The sequence below is a fragment of the Meles meles genome, chromosome 13 (assembly GCF_922984935.1).
Source record: "Meles meles chromosome 13, mMelMel3.1 paternal haplotype, whole genome shotgun sequence".
Lineage (NCBI taxonomy): Eukaryota > Metazoa > Chordata > Mammalia > Carnivora > Mustelidae > Meles > Meles meles.
The window spans coordinates 21,427,128-21,448,541 of NC_060078.1; the positions used below are offsets into that span (position 1 = coordinate 21,427,128).

The 21,414-nt window shown below is 38.2% G+C and overlaps 1 protein-coding gene across 5 annotated transcripts in view; it reads right to left on the bottom strand.

The window, feature by feature from the left end:
* The window catches only part of FAM13C (family with sequence similarity 13 member C), a 154,211-nt gene that overhangs the window by 93,300 nt on the left and 39,497 nt on the right, over positions 1-21,414 (bottom strand). For all 5 annotated transcript variants that reach the window (XM_046027092.1, XM_046027091.1, XM_046027090.1 and 2 more), the window contains one exon: positions 1,160-1,278. In XM_046027092.1, coding sequence (XP_045883048.1) covers positions 1,160-1,278 — 119 coding nt within the window. The remainder of the gene's footprint in view (positions 1-1,159; positions 1,279-21,414) is intronic.

Genomic DNA, 21,414 nt, shown 5'->3' on the forward strand with positions numbered 1-21,414 from the left:
CCCAAGCAGCAGAGAAATGACAAGGCTGAGTCTTACCTGACCCGAAGTCACATAAGAATAAACAGAAGAGAGGTGGCAACTTGTGAGAGGGGTGATACAAGAAACCTATTAATCTGGTCGGAGAGCAGGTCACCTTGGTTTTGGGACCCCCTCCAACCTTTTGGGGCTCTTTGATTCTAAATTTAGCATGTTGAATATTTTAAAGCAAAATTACATAGCAGCCAACTTCTCTGTAGTTGTTGATTCATTTAGGCTGTGCTGCCATAAAAAAAAAAAAAATCTAAAGGTCATGCTCATAAGCACAGCACTCCCTTCCCACTGAGTGAAGGCTATGATTATGCTGTACACATGATCCTACAAAGACAGCTGACACAACTAGCAGCTGAATTCTTTCTTCTGTTTATTTCCAGGAGAGACTTTCCATAGACAGCTGCCATGCTGGGCTCCCATCAGAGTGCCATGCCAACCGTGCTGCAGACAACTTTCCACCTCCGTCCTTGCCCTGGACCCCGGGCTGTCTCCAACAGGTCTAGCAGACCAGAGAGGCCAGCCCCAGGGCCGCTTCAAGTGCCTCAAGGACACTATTTGGATCAGCACAGAAGCCACACCTGCTATTCTGTAATCAAACGTTTATAGGCTCAAAGTCTGGCTCAACTTTTTCACTTGTGCAACATCAGGCCAGTGCCTCAGTGAGTCCCAACCTCAGGCTTCTCCTCCATAAAATGGGGCTATTAGTACTCACTTTGTGAAGAAGAGGCAAAAGCTAAATGAGATAATATGCGAAAAGAAATTGGCTTGATGTCTACACTGTCATCACTAATTATCATTATCACAGAGGAAAACCTCATCATCTCCAGCATGGAATAAAAGAGGACAAATGAAATCAGCATTTCTTTCTCCAAGACTCTCTCCTCTTCTCTCTGAGCCGAAGGCTGATTATCTCCAAAATGAAGGCAGAAACTGTAGGTTATTTACATTTCTCCTCAACTCAGACTCAATGATACTCTCTCACAGCTGCTTTAAGCAGCTTCTGTGACTTGTAAAGAATGCCAGTCAAAATCAGAAAGCCTTGCCTTGTGTGGGAGTGGCAAGCACAGCATCAGCATTTCTGGGAAAGCAATACCAGGCACAGTACAATTTCTGACGACAAAAGGCCCACCTTTGTTGAACTCGTACTGTTTCTTGGCACCTGAAGGAGTGGTTTTGCGGACTCTCGTGAGCTGGCGTTCCTGTTCTCCCCCGACACTCTGGCTGGCTGGGTACCACGTGCTCTGTCTCCTACAAGAAGAAACAGCTAAAGTAGAGGAGCTGTCAGTAGCCATCACACTGGAGTGTTCTTCAGCTGGAAATGGGTCTCAGGGCAGGGAAGCACAAACAAAACACACTCCGCAGACTACAGTTGGAGAAGGGGGCCAATAAGTAATTTGCAATTTAAGAAACATTTTCTATCAATCAGTTGCTACAAGATTACAGAATAAAGAGAAAAACAGTGAAAAATCTAATGCTCAAGAGAGACAATGTAACCATGCCATAAAAATTTTCACATTAAAAATATTATAGAAGGGTATTGAATAAATAGATATAGCAGAAAACATAATTTCTAGAATATTTATAGCATTGGCTCATTTTTGTAAAAACAATCATATGTATGAATACACACACATACAGATTGAGATACCAAAATCTTAACAGTGACTAACTCTAAGATGTCATTTCTTTTTTCCTTTTTGGGGCTCATCTACATTTTTTAAAATAAACATGCATTACTCCTATAATAGGAAAGAAATTTAAGTCAGTCTGAAACCAAAGGAACACATCATTTTTATGAATTCCAATCCCCAAGTATGCAAGAATTCTCTTCCCAATCTCTCTGTCTCTCTCTTTCTCTCCTTTCAACACACACACACACACACACACACACACACACACACACACAGTGTAGCGCCATTAGCTACACTGCATCCAAAGAAATAACTACACTGGACATCCCATGATGCAATCTGTGCATTAATTTAGAAGAACTCCGGAATGCTAAACTTTCTAGAGAATATCATAAACACATGCAAACTAACATGAATCTGGATTCACTAGAACACATACACTAAAAATGAAAGATTTATATGCATTCAACAGTTGAACCAGTATAATTTTTGAGCCGTGTCAAACCTCTAATTGACAAGTTTTCCCTGCAGCAAAATAGCCCCTTTACCTGATAAAAGAAATACTAAAACTAAACTCAGTGAGAAATTGTGTAAATCCATATGGCTACTGTCACGCACTGAGAATATTCATATGTTGCAGTACATCTGGGTCTGACTGAGCAGTATACTTTGGTGGCAGTGTAGACCAAGCTTTCCTATTTGGAGTGTGGGTTAAAGTCAGTACAAGTACCAATATGTCAGATGTCTCAGAAGTCACGTTTCTGAAACACTAGGATAATGAAGTGGGTTTTTTTTGCCAAGTAGTCATCACAAGCTTCTAAAACAAAATTATGGGGCACCTGTGCGACTCATTCAGTTAAGTCTCTGTCTTCGGCTCAGGTCATGATCTCAGGGTCCTGGGATGGAGCCCCACATTAGGTTCCCTGCTCGGTGGGGAGTCTGCTTCTCCCTCGGCCTCTGCCCTTTCCTGCCCCTCACCCCCAGCTCATGCGTTCATTCTCTTTCTCAAATAAATAAATAAAATCTTTTTTAAAAATAAAATTAGATATATATGCCTTCCTGTAAGAGGGTTAAAGTGGGGGTTGGGGCAGAGATAGGGAAAGGGTTTAATTATTCCTCCAGGATCCTTTAATACCATTTCTCTAAGCCTCCAGCTTCAGGCAAAAGTGGACTGAATATAGTAAGTAATTACTCTGGACATAGTAAGTGTTTGTAAAAAAATTCTACAGCTACCCAAATACTAGCCAAGTTTCCCCAACAGTGGATTCAAGTGAGACAGCTCTGCCTACTACTTGCTAGGTATATGAAGTCACATCAATTATCAGGATCCCCACTTCCTTGTCTGTAAAATGGGGATAACACTCCAAGGTCACAAAGTTGTTGAACAAGAGGTCATTAGAACATATCTTAGTACCTGTCAACTGGAGGTACACAGCAGATGGGAGTTATGAATGCTAACATTTCTTTTATAAAAATTCCCTTGAATCTTGATATTCTGAAAGTTATGTTAAGGAAACCCTCAGAGACTTAATGCAAACAAGTTTATCAAAAGCAAGCCTGTGTTTGTGGTAGGATGTTTGTTTGTTTCAGATTTATATACTTCAAGAGTATAATCTAGAAGATTCTCAAGAACTTTATAGGAAATAGAATAAAAACTTGCTCCAGTTTTTATAAAAATAATTTCATGCTTTTGCTTAAAGGGAGAAGGCAGAAAAAAGATGGATGTCATTCTAACTAAATTAATAAAACAGTAGCTTTCAAAGATACTGTGCTACCAAGTATCATTTATTCATAAGGACATAAAGGAAAAAAGTATACAACAAGAACAGTAATAATCATGGTTATTGGCCTCTATAAGAGAGACACCAGGACTCACCCTTTTGGTGAGTTCATATCCCTATTCCAAATGGGCTCCATCACCTGACCAGTGACAAGGTTAACTAGGACTGCCAAAGAAAGTTCTTAGAATAGATAACGTATTCACGTATGATTGAGAGAGCATATTCTTCCCCTACCCCCAGAAGTGACACTATCTGGACAAGAACATATTTAACATATTAGCTTTGCTCATTTAGGCTTCATTACATCTTTGAGATCTGTTCTAATAGCCCCTGCCAAAAATTCTAAAATAATAAAACAGAGTGTTTACCTTAAAATAACTGAGAGATATTTTTACTTGAAAAGGAATCACCTACTACAAACCAAGGATATTGACAGGGAGGTTATGTAAAAGTGACTAAGGCAACCCTGCCCCCAAAGAATTTTAAAATCTACTGCTTGACAAAGACTAAAGTGTAAGAGGGCAGACATTAACTTGTTTGCTGCTGTGGTAATGGGCTTGCAAATGGACAGGTCCATGCTGACCAATGGAATTGAAGGAAGGAGAAGCCAAGACCCTCTCCTCCAGGCTTGTCTTCCTGGCACCTGGCCAGTCAGAGCCTGGAGGGGCACCTGTAAGACAAGTAATCCTACATCTTTTCCTGATTCCAGCTATCCCTTATCATTTGACCTCGTGTCCTATTTGTCCCAATTACAACCTTGGTGAAGTGATTTGCTGGTTCTCTGCTGTACACAGAAGCAATTAAATTGACTTGGTTCTGAGATACTTCATAAGTAAGGTGCCTATAAAGCAAACATTATTTCTGTTATTTTCTGATCCATGAGCAGAGGCTAAGATAGTACACACAATACGAAAGAAACTGTCTATTAGATTGAGAGGCTCAGAAACTCAGCTGAGTCAAGGAAAAATTAGCCGCTGCTAAGCAGAAATAATGAAATATAATATTTTGTCCTTGTTGGGACTTTAGTGAATTCAGCTGACTCTTATAGAACTTGAGAGAATCTAGTTTTGATCCAATGTAATGGCCACAGCTTCATGTTCTTCCAAGTCCCCTTTGTACAAATCTGTAACTCAGAAGAAAGAAAAAAATGTTTTGTCCTAGTCCTAGTGTTTGCTCAGCTTAACAAACCAGAATGCTACTCTTGGGCCTCAAAGACCTACACATCCTTTAAACCTTCCTTTCGAGATGTGTGGTCAATCAAAATATTAACTTTTTTCATCTTCTCACACTTGAGGTTTTATTTGGGTCCATTCCATTCCCAAATGGATTTAAAAAATTTACTTTCTTCAACTACTGGCTTAAATTTTAATTTAATTTAATTTAACTTAATTTTAAATTAAGTGGGTTTATAACTAATCACTGCTCTTCCCAAGAGCTCTAACTACATGGTTAATACATCTGATATTTCCATAATTTGGAAAAGCATATATATTCAGCTCTTAGAATGAACAGGCAATGTGTTATTAATCTACCCTATCCTATGTCATCCCAGAGTTCTTTTTACCTTAATCTTCACACATCTGTGAAAATGACTTAAAGTCCTTTTGAATAACTGGAGGTTTTAAAGATTTTTGTCCCTGATTAAAAGAACTATTGGATTACCACATCCATTTTATAGTTGGGGGAAAGGGGTTCTGGAAGAGCTGATTTATAGTATCTTCTAAACATGTGTCTGATTATTATTTGAAGTGTTCTGGGACTTTAAGACATATTACTTAGAGAACTGTTTCTTCAGACCTCGTTTTTAAAATAATTTCTGCCTGCCTTGGTCATTATTTCAACACAGAAATAAATCATGGAGGATGAAAGAGGCATACATTCAAAATCTACACAGATCCACAAAGTAGGATCTCCTCTGGTCTTATTTCCTTACCTGAAATACAGGGATATCGCCCGCTTTACTGCCTACATTTGTAAGAACTTCTGGTATAAAATAGACATTCAAATTGGGATATTTTGTCTACTTTCCAATCAAATAACATTCATCAAGTGCCTCACCTGTACTGAGCACTAAACTAGGCATTTAAAACTAGGAGGCAGATCTTACTCTCTCCCTTTTCCCCAAGGAGAATAATAAAGTGAAGACAAGACAGAATTCTTGCCACTTTATTTCAACATCCCAAGTTTACTATTATCAAATAACAAAACTAAAACAATTTAGTAACTAATTTAACTCCTTTATTCAAGGAAAAACAATCCATGTATTTAGGGAGTACAAAGCTTATCAAACAGTGGAGCTCTCTTCCTAAGGTTTTGTGGGCAAGAATGAGCATTATAGAATGTAAGAAGAGGCAACATGGAAACAAGGCATGAATGGTTAGGAATTCAGAGATTTCCTTCTGAGGCTAGCAGGTCCTATTTTCTAGGTAAGATAAGCTAGTTGAAGCTAACTTGAAAGATTGTGACAGAAGTTAAGGTCTCTCGACAGGTGTTTTCAATAAGTGCAGGCTAACTTTGTTTAGATTTGTGACATGGGCTAGGCCACTGAGATGGCCTCCATTTTGTGCGTCCCAATATATAAATTAATATCATCAACGTCCCCCCCTTTTGATAAATTCTTAGTTGTACTGCAAGTATTGATCAAAATTTAAAGTATTAGTGCCACTCTGAACTACCACTCCTAGTTGATGTTGGAATCAGGATGAATCTCTAACTGCAATTCATAGGTTAGGGTATCAAGGTGTTGGTCCTTTAGTTGGCAGTTTCTTCATCCCATTTTTTGTCATTCTAGACACAGAAAGACCATTTGTCTCATCACCAGTGACTGCATGCGTGCATTTAAAGCTTTTGAGAGAATATAGTGTATCAAGGAGAATATTAGAATGGTTATAAACTGAATAATACCCAATGTTTGGAGGATACTCGAAAATTTCCAATGCCACACCCCCCAAGGCTCAAACCAACTTAGTTTAAGTGATCAAAGAAAGACACCATTGAAGAAGTCATTTTCTCAAGCCAAATGGCTTGTTTATGGATTTTATATAAAAGTCTCCACTTCTCCAGAAGTGTTTACCCACAAGTGTATTCCAGAGAAACTGAGGCATTGGAAATGAGGGAGAAGTTTGTGATGAGAAGAATTAAGGAATCACCAGCATCATGGTAAATCCAACAGTTGACTGGAGGGTTGGATAACCTGCTTTTACAATCATCTGAGATATGTAAACAATGGCAATGTCTTACCAGGCCAGGGCAAGGCAGTAGGTTGACAAGAGAATGACAAAGACCTTCATGACGTAAGAATTAGGAAAAGGATTGTTGGAAAGAAAGGAGAAATGAAAAGAAACATTCTTAATGTTTTGGGAGGAAGCAGTGTACCTCAATGTCAGCTAATTCTTTTTCTAGTCAATTTGATTTTAATGTCTCTAGCATTTGTGCAGACCAGAGGTTAGGGAAAGTCTTCTTCGGTTGTGAAATAAGCACCCAAGTTTAAAGACCTTGTAATTTGGCAACAGAGTTGGTGGATGAGAGCACTTGGTAGAGTCCATTCCATTAATCTTTATGAATACTTATTTGACAGTTTATGAATACTTATTTGACAATGCTTTCTACATAATTTAACATGTCAAATAGACCTAATTTGTTTAACATCTCTCTCTTACCAGGTGAAAACAAATCTGAGATTATCAGGGACCCTCTGGGAAATATCAAAGATACTTTGAGGTCAAGAACTCCATTTAGGTTTGATTTGAGGAAGTTGCCAAAATATCAAAACACTTGAATATTTGACTAAGTAGGATTATAGATTATTATCGAATAGTTAATTATTTATTAACCCAATTAGCAGTAAAAGATTTGAAAGGCAAACACAAAAGGTTACATTGTCATGAATGAGACTTGGCTCTTTTAATATGAATAAGACTGGGTTCTATTAGGTAATTCAAGACCTGGTATAAAAACAACATGAAACACAGGAAACTATTTTGCTAAGGTAAAAAAACAAAAAACAAAATCAACTTTGCTTTCCAGGGAGATTGCCCAAAAGGTGAAGTGACTAAATAAAAAGGCTTTCACAATCACTTATCAAGAGCAGACCCATAGCACAAGAATACTTTATCTTTTTAGCAGAGAGAAGACCAAATTTTAATTTTGCACCAGTGTACTTTTAATAATAAAACTCATTTTTTAAGGGGGAAAAAAACAATAAATCCATTCTAATCTTAGCTAGCTTGACCACAATTAACATTCATTTCCTAAGATTCCTTTTCTACAAAAGTTCTATAACTTTTTATATCCATTCAGATTATTTACTATGTTTTGTCCTTCTTTCTCATTTTGAAATAGTCATTTTACTTTCTTTACCTATTTTCATTCACAGTGGCTTACTTTCACCCTTATTATTTTGAAATAGTTTTAAGTACATATACTGATTTTAATTAGTACCATTAGAATCCTAAATTCCTAGTGAAAATTAAGATTAAGCAATTGTGGACTGGCAAATATCCTCAGTAAACTTTCAATGTAGACAAAACATGTTTACTAATAGATCAAATACCCTTGTTTCTTCTTTTTTTTTTTAAAGATTTTTATTTATTCATTTGACAGAGAGATCACAAGTAGGCAGAGAGGCAGGCAGAGAGAGAGGAAGGGAAGCAGGCTCCCTGCGGAGCAGAGAGCCCGATGCGGGGCTCGATCCCAGGACCCTGAGACCATGACCTGAGCTGAAGGCAGCGGCTTAATCCACTGAGCCACCCAGGCGCCCCCCCCTTGTTTCTTCTGTAAAAGGAAGTCAAATGTAGATAATGCTCAGTTGTTAATGTTTCAGTATTTTATATTCCTTGGAAATGATCTAGATATTCAACTGATACCCATCATTTAACTTATCTCAGTATAATATCAAGATTTCAAGTTACCAAAAAGATTTTGGAAACTACTTTTAAGTAGATATACAAAAAAGCATAATTATTATTGGAAAGTTAACTTATAAACTTCTGTCTTACCTCTACTTAATTTACTTGTTCTTAACAATTATGTTTAGATTACTCATGAATAGATTATTTGCTGTTTATTTATCTATGAAATTATCCTTTTTTTAATTTAGCTTTTGCTACTTAATATACAGTGCAATATTGGTTTCTGGAGTAGAAGTCATGATTCATCACTTACATACAACACCCAGTGCTCATCACAATAAGTGCCCTCCTTAATACCCATCACCCATCTAGCCCATCCCGCACCCACCTCCCTCCATCAACCTTTTGTTCTCTATCTGTAACAGATAACATGAGCTTCTTTAACTTTTAGTAAACCTACATAGAATAAAAGTTATAGATTTACTTTTAGTAAACCTAGATAGAATAAAAGTTATAGATCTGTTTATACTTAATATTGATAGTTCTAAAGACATCCAGTTTTGATTAAGCCAACAAATTTAAATTAATATTTATTTACCAAGATTATTTTAGATTAAAACAAACTTGAGAAACATTTGGGTTACTTTCTATATTCCTGTGAGCATATTTGATATATATTTATATATAAATATAACTGAACAAATTAATTTTGGCAAAACCATCCAGAGATAGAAAAAAAATTACACATTTATAATATACAGACATATATAAACATTGATAGTTATAAAGAGATATCTTAGAGCTATTTTACCTGCCATAGGACAGGTAAAATAATATAAAACTTAGTAGCCTTTCAAAGTAAAGTTGGGTCCAAATAGGTTTCTAGCAAATAGAATAAATTAGATTACCTGCTCAGATGGCTTACACATTTTTATCATGTTCATGGAAAAGACTTCTAAGATTTTGCATAGCCTTAGGCTCCAAGTACCCTTTCCTTTCTCCTTCTGATAGAAATTTTCTCCCTAAAATTTGCATTTCAAAGAGATGGTATCCATAGATAAGAGATCCTTGAGCAGACCAGGTAGAACATTTATATCTCGAAGACACAGAAAAAGGATCCAAGTTTCTCCAGAGATTTTTGTTTCCTAAATCCAGAATTTTATACTTACAACTTTCTGAGAGGAATAGGGAAAGTTGGGGATTGGTTTTAAAAATGGAAAAGTGAGTGAATTGCTTCCAGAGATTCACTTATGTTCTTGTAAAAGACTCAACTTACAAGACAAGTACATGTGTTTATAATTCCTCAAAGAATTAGGTTGCAATCTGAATGCTCTCAAGGAGTCAGACCCACCCAACCAACTACATTATCTATCTCCTCCTTTAGATCAGAGAGAAGATCTTCAACTGATATGGAAATCAAAAGATTCCTGTGTTCTAGATTTAGAGTTTTGTCCTTGGATAAAGTTTGTCTTTTTGTTTTTTCCTTCTAGGTACATTAAGCTTAGAAAAGAAAACCTTAAAAGAAAACTTCTTGGAGTCAAGATGGCGGAGAAGTAGCAGGCTGAGACTACATCAGGTAGCAGGAGATCAGCTCGATAGCTTATCTAAACATTGCACACACCTACAAATCCAACAGGAGATCAAAGAGAAGAAGAACAGCAATTCTAGAAACAGAAAATCAACCACTTTCTGAAAGGTAGGACTGGCAGAGAAGTGAATCCAAAACAACGGGAAGATAGACCGCAGGGGAGGGGCCGGCTCCCGGCAAGTGGCAGAGCAACGGAGCACAAAATCAGGACTTTTAAGAGTCTGTTCCACTGAGGGATTTTGCTCCAGAGGCTAAACCAGGGTGAAGCCCACGCGGGGTCAGCATGGCCCCAGGTTCCGCAGGGTCACAGAAGGATCGGGGGTGTCGGAGTGTCACAGAGCTCACAGGTGTTAGAACGGAGAAGCCAGCTACAGAAACAGAGATGAGGACTGAACTCTCAGCTCAGGGTTGCCTTGAACTGGTTGCGAGCTGGGTGAGCTCGGAGCGCAGCTGGAGGCTGAGGATACAGGAGTGATTGGGTGCTGTCCTCTGGGGGCGCACTGAGGAGTGGGGCCCCGGGCTCTCGGCTCCTCTGGGCCGGAGACTGGGAGGCCGCCATGTTCATTCCTGTACTCCGGAACTCTACGGAAAGCGTTCAGGGAAAAGAAGCTCCCAAAAGCGAACCCGAGCGGATTAGTTAGTCCGGCCCCCAGTAAGGGCGGTACAATCCCGCCTCGGGCAAAGACACTTGAGAGTCACTACAACAGGCCCCTCCTCCAGAAGATCAACAAAATATCCAGCCAGGACGAAGTTCATCTATCAAGGAAAGCAGGTTCAATTCCTAAGACAGCAGCGGAATTCCAGAGGAAGAGAAAGCAAAGCACGGAACTCATGGATTTCTCTCCATGATTCTTTAGTCTTACGGTTAATTCAATTTTTTTTCAATTTTTTTCATTCTTTTTTCTTCTTCTGCTAAATTTTTTAAAACGTTTACCCTTTTCATTTTAATGTTTTTTGATTCGTTTATCTAAAATATATTTTTTTTCATTCTTTTTTATATTTTTTCTTTGTTTTATTTTTTAAAATTTTTTCTTTTTTTTCTGAACCCCTTTTTATCCCCTTTCTCCCCCCCACACACAATTTGGGGTCTCTTCTGATGTGGTTACAGCGCATTTTGGGGGGGTCTTTGCCACCCTTTTAGTATTTTATTTGATTCTTCATATCCTCTTACCTGGACAAAATGACAAGGCGGAAAAAATCACCACAAACAAAAGAACAAGAGGCAGTACCGAAGGCTAGGGACCTAATCAACACAGACATTGGTAATATGTCACATCAAGAGTTCAGAATGATGATTCTGAACGTTCTAGCCGGGCTCGAAAAAGGTATGGAAGATATAAGAGAAACCCTCTCTGGAGAGATAAAAGCCCTTTCTGGAGAAATTAAAGAACTAAAATCTAACCAAGTTGAAATCAAAAAAGCTATTAATGAGGTGCAATCAAAAATGGAGGCTCTCACTGCTAGGATAAATGAGGCAGAAGAAAGAATTAGTGATCTAGAAGACCAAATGACAGAGAATAAAGAAGCCGAGCAAAAGAGGGACAAACAGCTACTGGACCACGAGGGGAGAATTCGAGAGACAAGTGACACCATAAGACGAAACAACATTAGAATAATTGGGATTCTAGAAGAAGAAGAAAGAGAGAGGGGAGCAGAAGGTCTATTGGAGAGAATTTCCCTAATATGGCAAAAGGAACAAGCATCAAAATCCAGGAGGTGCAGAGAACCCCCCTAAGTCAACAAGAATAGGTCCACACCCCGTCACCTAATAGTAAAATTGACAAGTCTTAGTGACAAAGAGAAAATCCTGAAAGCAGCCCGGAAAAAGAAGTCTGTAACATACAATGGTCAAAATATTAGATTGGCAGCAGACTTATCCACAGAGACCTGGCAGGCCAGAAAGAGCTGGCATGATATATTCAGAGCACTGAACGAGAAAAACATGCAGCCAAGAATACTCTATCCTGCTAGGTTATCGTTGAAAATAGAAGGAGAGATCAAAAGCTTCCAGGACAAACAAAAACTGAAAGAATTTGCAAACACCAAACCAGCTCTACAGGAAATATTGAAAGGGGTCCTCTAAGCAAAGAGAGAGCCTAAAAGTAGTAGATCAGAAAGGTACAGAGACAATATACAGGAACAGTCACCTTACAGGCTAATAATGGCACTAAATTCATATCTCTCAATAGTTACCCTGAATGTTAATGGGCTAAATGCCCCAATCAAAAGACACAGGGTATCAGAATGGATAAAAAAACAAAACCCATCAGTATGTTGCCTACAAGAAACTCATTTTAGACGCGAAGACACCTCCAGATTTAAAGTGAGGGTGTGGAAAACAATTTACCACGCTAATGGGCATCAGAAGAAAGCTGGGGTGGCAATCCTTATATCAGATCAATTAGATTTTAAGCCAAAGACCATAATAAGAGATGAGGAAGGACACTATATCCTACTCAAAGGGTCTGTCCAACAAGATCTAACAATTTTCAATATCTATGCCCCTAACGTGGGAGCAGCCAAATATATAAACCAATTAATAACAAAATCAAAGAAACACATCAATAATAATACAATAATCGTAGGGGACTTGAACACTCCCCTCACTGAAATGGACAGATCATCCAAGCAAAAGATCAACAAGGAAATAAAGGCCTTAAATGACACACTGGACCAGATGGACATCACAGATCTATTCAGAACATTTCATCCCAAAGCAACAGAATACACATTCTTCTCTAATGCACATGGAACCTTCTCCAGAATAGATCACATCCTGGGTCACAAATCAGGTCTCAACTGGTATCAAAAGATTAGGATCATTCCCTGCATATTTTCAGACCACAACGCTCTGAAGCTAGAACTCAATCACAAGAAGAAAGCTGGAAAGAACCCAAATACATGGAGACTAAACAGCATCCTTCTAAAGAATGAATGGGTCAACCAGGAAATTAAAGAAGAATTGAAAAAATTCATGGAAACAAATGACAATGAAAACACAACGGTTCAAAATCTGTGGGACACAGCAAAGGCAGTCCTGAGAGGAAAATATGTAGCAATACAAGCCTTTCTCAAGAAACAAGAAAGGTCTCAAGTACACAACCTAACCCTACATGTAAAGGAGCTGGAGAAAGAACAAGAAAGAAACCCTAAACCCAGCAGGAGAAGAGAAATCATAAAGATCAGAGCAGAAATCAATGAAATAGAAACAAAAAAAAAATAGAAAAAAATCAATGAAACTAGGACTGGTTCTTTGAAAGAATCAATAAGATTGATAAACCCCTGGCCAGACTCATCCAAAAGAAAAAAGAAAGGACCCAAATAAATAAAATCATGAATGAAAGAGGAGAGATCACAACTAACACCAAAGAAATACAGACAATTATGAGAACATACTATGAGCAACTCTACGCCAACAAATTTGACAATCTGGAAGAAATGGATGCATTCCTAGAGACATATAAACTACCACAACTGAACCAGGAAGAAATAGAAAACCTGAACAGGCACATAACCAGTAAGGTGATTGAAACAGTCATCCAAAATCTCCAAACAAACTAAAGCCCAGGGCCAGACGGCTTCCCAGGGGAATTCTACCAAACATTTAAAGAAGAACTCATTCCTATTCTCCTGAAACTGTTCCAAAAAATAGAAATGGAAGAAAAACTTCCAAACTTGTTTTATGAGGCCAGCATCACATTGATCCCAAAACCAGACAAGGATTCCCCCCCCCAAAAAGAACTACAGACCAATATCCTTGATGAACACAGATGCAAAAATTCTCACCAAAATACTAGCCAATAGGATTCAACAGTATATTAAAAGGATTATTCACCACGATCAAGTGGGATTTAGTCCAGGGCTGCAGGGTTGGTTCAACATCGGCAAATCAATCAATGTGATAGAACACATTAATAAAAGAAAGAACAAGAATCATATGATACTCTCAGTAGATGCTGAAAAAGCATTTGACAAAGTACAGCATCCCTTCCTGATCAAAACTCTTCAAAGTGTAGGGATAGAGGGCACATACTTCAATATGATCAAAGCCATCTATGAAAAACCCACCACAAATATCATTCTCAATGGAGAAAAACTGAAAGCTTTTCCGTTAAGGTCAGGAACATGGCAGGGATGTCCATTATCACCACTGCTATTCAACATCGTACTAGAAGTCCTAGCCTCAGCAATCAGACAAAAAAAAAGAAATTAAAGGCATCCAAATCGACAAAGAAGAAGTCAAACTATCACTCTTCGCAGATGATATGATACTATATGTGGAAAACCCAAAACACTCCACTCCAAAATTGCTAGAACTTGTACAGGAATTCAGTAAAGTGTCAGGATATAAAATCAATGCAAAGAAATCAGTTGCATTTCTGTACACCAACAACAAGACAGAGGAAAGAGAAATTAAGGAGTCAATCCCATTTACAATTGCACCCAAAACTATAAGACACCTAGGAATAAACCTAACCAAAGAGGCTAAGAATCTATACGCAGAAAACTTTAAAGTACTCATGAAAGAAATTGAGGAAGACACAAAGAAATGGAAAAACGTTCCATGCTCCTGGATTGGAAGAATAAATATTGTGAAAATGTCTATGCTACCTAAAGCAATCTACACATTTAATGCAATCCCTATCAAAATACCGTCAATTTTTTTCAAAGAAATGGAACAAATAATCCTCAAATTTATATGGAACCAGAAAAGACCTTGAATAGCCAAAGGAATATTGAAAAAGAAAGCCAAAGTGGGTGGCATCACAATTCTGTACTTCAAGCTCTATTACAAAGCTTTCATCATCAAGACAGCATGCTACTGGCACAAAAACAGACACATAGATCAGTGGAACAGAATAGAGAGCCCAGAAATAGACCCTCGACTCTATGGTCAAATAATCTTCGACAAAGCAGGAAAGAATGTCCAATGGAAAAAAGACAGCCTCTTCAATAAATGGTACTTGGAAAATTGGATAGCCACATGCAGAAAAATGAAATTGGACCACTTCCTTACAGCACACACGAAAATAGACTCAAAATGGATGAAGGACCTCAATGTGAGAAAGGAATCCATCAAAATCCTTGAGGAGAACGCAGGCAGCAACCTCTTCCACCTCAGCCGCAGCAACATCTTCCTAGGAACATCGGCAAAGGCAAGGGAAGCAAGGGCAAAAATGAACTATTGGGATTTCATCAAGATCAAAAGCTTTTGCACAGCAAAGGAAACAGTTAACAAAACCAAAAGACAACTGACAGAATGGGAGAAGATATTTGCAAACGACATATCAGATAAAGGGCTAGTATCCAAAATTTATAAGGAACTTAGCAAACTCAACACCCAAAGAACAAACAATCCAATCAAGAAATGGGCAGAGGACATGAACAGACATTTCTGCAAAGAAGACATCCAGATGGCCAACAGACACATGAATAAGTGCTCCACATCACTGGGCATCAGGGAAATACAAATCAAAACTACAATGAGATATCACCTCACACCAGTCAGAATGGCTAAAATTAACAAGTCAGGAAATGACAGATGCTGGCAAGGATGCGGAGAAAGGGGAACCCTCCTTCACTGTTGGTGGAATGCAAGCTGGTGCAACCACTCTGGAAAACAGCATGGAGGTTCCTCAAAATGTTGAAAATAGAACTACCCTGTGATCCAGGAATTGCACTACTGGGTATTTACCTTAAAGATACAAACATAGTGATCCAAAGGGTCACGTGCACCCGAATGTTTATAGCAGCAATGTCTACAATAGCCAACCTATGGAAAGAACCTAGATGTCCATCAACAGATGAATGGATAAAGAAGATGTGGTATATATACACAATGGAATACTATGCAGCCATCAAAAGAAATGAAATCTTGCCATTTGCGACGACGTGGATGGAACTAGAGGGTATCATGCTTAGTGAAATAAGTCAATCGGAGAAAGACAACTATCATATGATCTCCCTGATATGAGGACATGGAGATGCAACATAGGGGCTTGGGGGATAGGAGAAGAATAAATGAAACAAGATGGGATTGGGAGGGAGACAGACCATAAATGTCTCTTAATCTCACAAAACAAACTGGGGGTTGCTGGGGGGAGGTGGGGTTGGGAGAGGGGGAGGGGGTTATGGACATTGGGGAGGGTATGTGCTATCGTGAGTGCTGTGAAGTGTGTAAACCTGGTGACCTGGTGATTCATAGACCTGAACCCCTGGGGATAAAAATACATTATATGTTTATAAAAAAAAAAAAAAAGAAAGGATGAATACCCAACTTTTGTAGCAACATGGACGGGCCTGGAAGTGATTATGCTGAGTGAAATAAGTCAAGCAGAGAGAGTCAAGTATCATATGGTTTCACTTATTTGTGGAGCATAACAAATGACATGGAGGACATTGGGAGATGGAGAGGAGAAGGAAGTTGAGGGAAATTGGAAGGGGACGTGAACCATAAGAGACTATGGACTCTGAAAAACAACCTGAGGGTTTTGAAGGGGTGGGGGTGGGAGGTTGGGGGAAACCAGGTGGTGGGTAATAGGGAGGGCACATATTGCATGGAGCACTGGGTGTGGTGCAAAAACAATGAATACTGTTACGCTGAAAAAATAAATAAATAAATGAGAAAAAAAAGAAAACTTCTTATCAGTCTCTGAATATCAGCTTACAATTTGGCCATAAAGCTATTTAGAAATCCTTGCAAACATCTTGTCAATTTTCAGCTGGGGCAAACAGTAAACATTCCTGGCAATATTAAACAACTCAAAGATACTAGCTTCCCAACATCCAGAGCCATTTCCAAAAATTGCCAAAAGTAAGAATGACAGATAATTTCCCTGAGAATGGGAAATGGTCAGTAGGACCCCAGTGACAAGTGGGTTTGCAACCCATATTTCTGTCTGGCCATATTTTAGGTGCCTTGATTCTTGAGCTACCTGCATACACAAGAATCCAACAACGGTAGGGCCCTGGCAGGTTAAAAACCAGTCAAATTCTTAGGAACAAAACAATACAAGCAAGAAAGCAATAGTTGTCCCTGGGAGAGAAAGGATCTACAACCAATGGAGACCTCAAAACCAAATTTGTAAAAGTCTGAATTTAGAAGGGAAGGGATAACATAAAATCTCACTTTCCTCTCTCAACCACTAAAGAGGCCTAGGAGAACTGATTCCAGTAAGAATTCTTAAGCTTCGCCAGCTCTGCAGATTTCCTAAGATCCCATCTGCAGGCTCCAAAGACAGTGGGGTTTAGAGAATATCCTTCTAGTATCTACCAGCATTTAGCAAGATTTTCCATTAATTTTAATTTAGTTTCCCCTTGCTATTTAAGAAAACAACTGGTAAGAGTTTACAGGAAATTTCATTTAAGTCCTGGCAACTCTAAAAGGAGCTTATATGGGCGCCCTCCTTCGAGGGTAGATATGGGGCATTTGAGTTGGTGTGGAAGAGTTCGACAAAAAAAAAAAAAAAATCTTTGAGGAAAATATTTTTTTTCAGTGTCCCCGCTGATTACAAACAAGACACTGACTTCTTGGCCAGTGTGTTGATGATGAGCCTCTAGGAGGTAAAACAGCATTTTTAGTTTTCTGGCATTGGAGCTGTTGCAGTTTTAAGTCCACTAACTTGGTGGATTTTGTTTATCATCTTATGGTTTATGGTTAGAGTGGCAAGCAACTCAGGGGATTAGTAAAATACAGTACTAAGGAGAAGGAAGATAGAGGGGAGTTGAAAGAGACATGTCAATCTTAAGAAGTCTTTTATTTTGGGGTGCCTGGGTGGCTCAGTGGGTTAAGCCTCTGCCTTCGGCTTGGGTCATGGTCTCAGGGTCCTGGGATCAGGCTCCACGTCGGGCTCTCTGCTCAGCAGGGAGTCTCCTTTCCCCTCTCTCTCTGCCTACCTCTCTGTCTACTTGTGATCTCTCTCTCTGCCAAATAAATAAAATTAAAAAAAAAAAGAAGTCTTTTTTCTTTAGGTATCATTGGGTCTTTAATTTTTTCATCAGCCTTTTGCATTGAATCTTTCAATGAAGTTATCTTGGAATCTTGAAGACTTCTGGTGACTTCCCCATGACAATTAAACTATTTATCTCATTTGGTTTGTTTGATTTGGGAACCTTTTGTTAAAAACAAAAACAAACTGAAGCCAGCCTTGAAATTTTTCTGAGCAGACAAAACCCATTCCCTATAATTTAAGAAAAGGCTGGTATTTTTTCTAATCACCATGAACAATAAACAGTCATTGCCTTCCCACTATATAGGCTGCTTTATAATAATATACCCCTGAGCCTCATCCCATGTTTTGGTTTAAGAACTCCTGGTTTGTGAATTACCTTTTTGATATATGCAAAATAAACTTTTGCTGATTACTGCTTCAGTGATAAATTGTTTTTAGTTCTGTTATTTATGAACTTTTGACAATTCATAGGTTCAGAAGGGAAATCCAAAGAAGACCCCAATGACTCCAACAACACTGAGCAAACAAGTGTTGATACCCTGAATCCACTGAGCTCACTGATTTCTTGCTGACTTTGGAGCTTGAGGGTATGGATCTCCTCAATCTGAGTTTTGTTTTCTTTGCATCTGAGCTCTCTAACTTTATTGTGCATACCTGGATTTTGTTTATTGAAACTCCTTGGTAAGTTACACTATTCTATTCAAAAGGGGGTGAGAAGTGTGATTCCTTGTGTTTAGGTATAGATGTTAAAAACAGAGGGCCCCTCATATTAAGAGACCTTAGGTAATCTAAATGGAAAGGTGGAATCCACTGGGTTTAAAATTCTTTCCTCCCTTTCTCAAAAACTCATGCTTTATACAGACCAATTGCTAATACCAAAATTGAGTCAGTAATAAAAACAAAACAAAAACCTCCCAATAAAAAAAATCCAGGACCAGATTCACAGGTGAATTCTACCAAACACTTAAGAAGGATTAATACCTTCTCTCCTCAAACTATTCCAAAAAATACAAGAAAAACTTCCAAACACATCATATGAGGGCAGCATTACCCTGATACCAAAATCAAACAAAAACACTACAAAAACAAAACAAAACAAAACAAAAAACCTACAGGCCAATATCCTTTATCAAAATAATTACAAAGCTCAGTAAATTATTAGCAAATCAAATTCAACAATACATTAAAAGTCTCACCACAATCAAAGGGATTTATTCTCAAAATTAAAAAAAAGGATAAAAATCATATGATCATCTTAGTAGGTGCAAAGAAAACATTTGACAAAATTCCACATCCATTCATAATAAAAAGTCTCAACATGATGGGTTTATTCAATATAATGAAGGCCAAATATAACAAACCCACAACTAAAGTCTTACTCAATGGTAAAAACTGTGTTTTTCAGAGTAGAGAGCCCAGATATGGACCCTCAACTCTATGGTCAAATAATCTTTGACAAGCAGGAAAAAATATACAGTGGAAAAAAGACAGTCTCTTCAATAAATGGTGCTGGGAAAATTGGACAGCTATATGCAGACGAATGAAACTCGACCATTCTCTTACACTGTACACAAAGATAAACGAAATGGATAAAAGACCTCAACATGAGACAGGAATCCATCAGAATCCTAGAGGAGAACATAGGCAGTAACCTCTTCGATATCAGCCACAGCAACTTCTTTCAAGATATGTCTCCAAAGACAAAGGAAAGAAAAGCGAAAATGAACTTTTGGGACTTCATCAAGATCAAAAGCTTCTGCACAGCAAAGGAAACAGTCAACAAAACAAAAAGGCAATCAACGGAATGGGAGAAGATATTTGCAAATGACAGTACAGACAAAAGGTTGATATCCAGGATCTATAAAGAACTTCTCAAACTCAACACACACAAAACAGATAATCATATCAAAAAATGGGCAGAAGACATGAACAGACACTTCTCCAATGAAGACATACAAATGGCTAACAGACACATGAAAAAATATTCATCATCACTAGCCATCAGAGAGATTCAAATCAAAACCACATTGAGATATCACCTTACACCAGTTAGAATGGCCAAAATTAACAAGACAGGAAACAACATGTGTTGGAGAGAATGTGGAGTAAGGGGAACCCTCTTACACTGTTGGTGGGAATGCAAGTTGGTTCAGCCACTTTGGAGAACAGTGTGGAGATTCCTCAAGAAATTAAAAATAGAGCTTCCCTAAGACCCTGCAATTGCACTACTGGGTATTTACCCCAAAGATACAGATGTAGTGAAAAGAAGGGCCATCTGTTCCCCAATGTTTATTGCAACAATGACCACCATTGCCAAACTGTGGAAAGAACCAAGATGCCCTTCAACAGACGAATGGATGAGGAAGATGTGGTCCATATACACGATGGAGTATTATGCCTCCATCAAAAAGGATGAATACCCAACTTTTGTAGCAACATGGACGGGATTGGAAGAGATTATGCTGCGTGAAATAAGTCAAGCAGAGAGTCAATTATCATATGATTTCACTTATTTGTGGAGCATAACAAATGACATGGAGGACATAGGGAGATGGAGAGGAGAAGGGAGTTGAAGGAAAATGGAAGGGGAGGTGAACCATTATAGACTATGGACTCTGAAAAACAACCTGAGCATTTTGAAGGGGTTGGGGGTGGGAGGTTGGGGGAGCCAGGTGGTGGGTATTAAGGAGGGCACATATTGCATGCAGCACTGGGTGTGGTGCAAAAACAATGAATTCTGTTACGCTGAAAAGAAAAAAAAAAACTGTGTTTTTCCTCTAAGATTTGAAACAAGACAAGGATGTTCACTCTCACCACTTTTATTCAACATAGTACTAGAAGTTCTAGCCAGAGTAATCAGACAAGAAAATGAAATAAAAGACATCCAAACCAGTAAAGAAGAAGTAAAACTGTCACTATTTGCAGATGACATGATACTATACATAGAAGACCCTAAATACTCCACCAAAAAACTACTCAAAGTAATACATGAATTTAGTGATGTTGAAGAATGCAAATTAATATGCAGAAATCTGTTGTATTTCCATACACCAACAATAAAGTAGCAGAAAAAAATCAAGAAAACAAGTCCATTTACAATCGCACAAAAATGAATAATATACCTAGGAATAAATTTAACCAAGCAGGTGAAAGACCTATACTGTGAACTACAAAATATTGATAAATAAATTGAAGTTGACAGAAACAAATGGAAAGATATATCATTCTCATAGATTGGAAAATTAATACTGCTAAATTATCCATACTACCTAAAGCAATCTAAAGCAACAGATTCACTGCAATCCCTATCAAAATATCAATAGTATTTTTAACAGAACTAGAACTACTAACTCTAAAATTTGTATGGAACCACAAAAGGCCCCAAATAGCAAAAGCAACCTAAGGAAGAAGAACAAAGGGAGGTATCACAACCCCAGATCTAAAGATTACAAAGCAGTAATAATGAAAACAAAATGGTACTAGCACTGCAAAAATGTCTTATCTTCAAATAGATTCATGGCAAACACCCTAAGAAGTACCCTAAAATGCAGGTCTCTGATGACTTTAAGATCATAACACTGA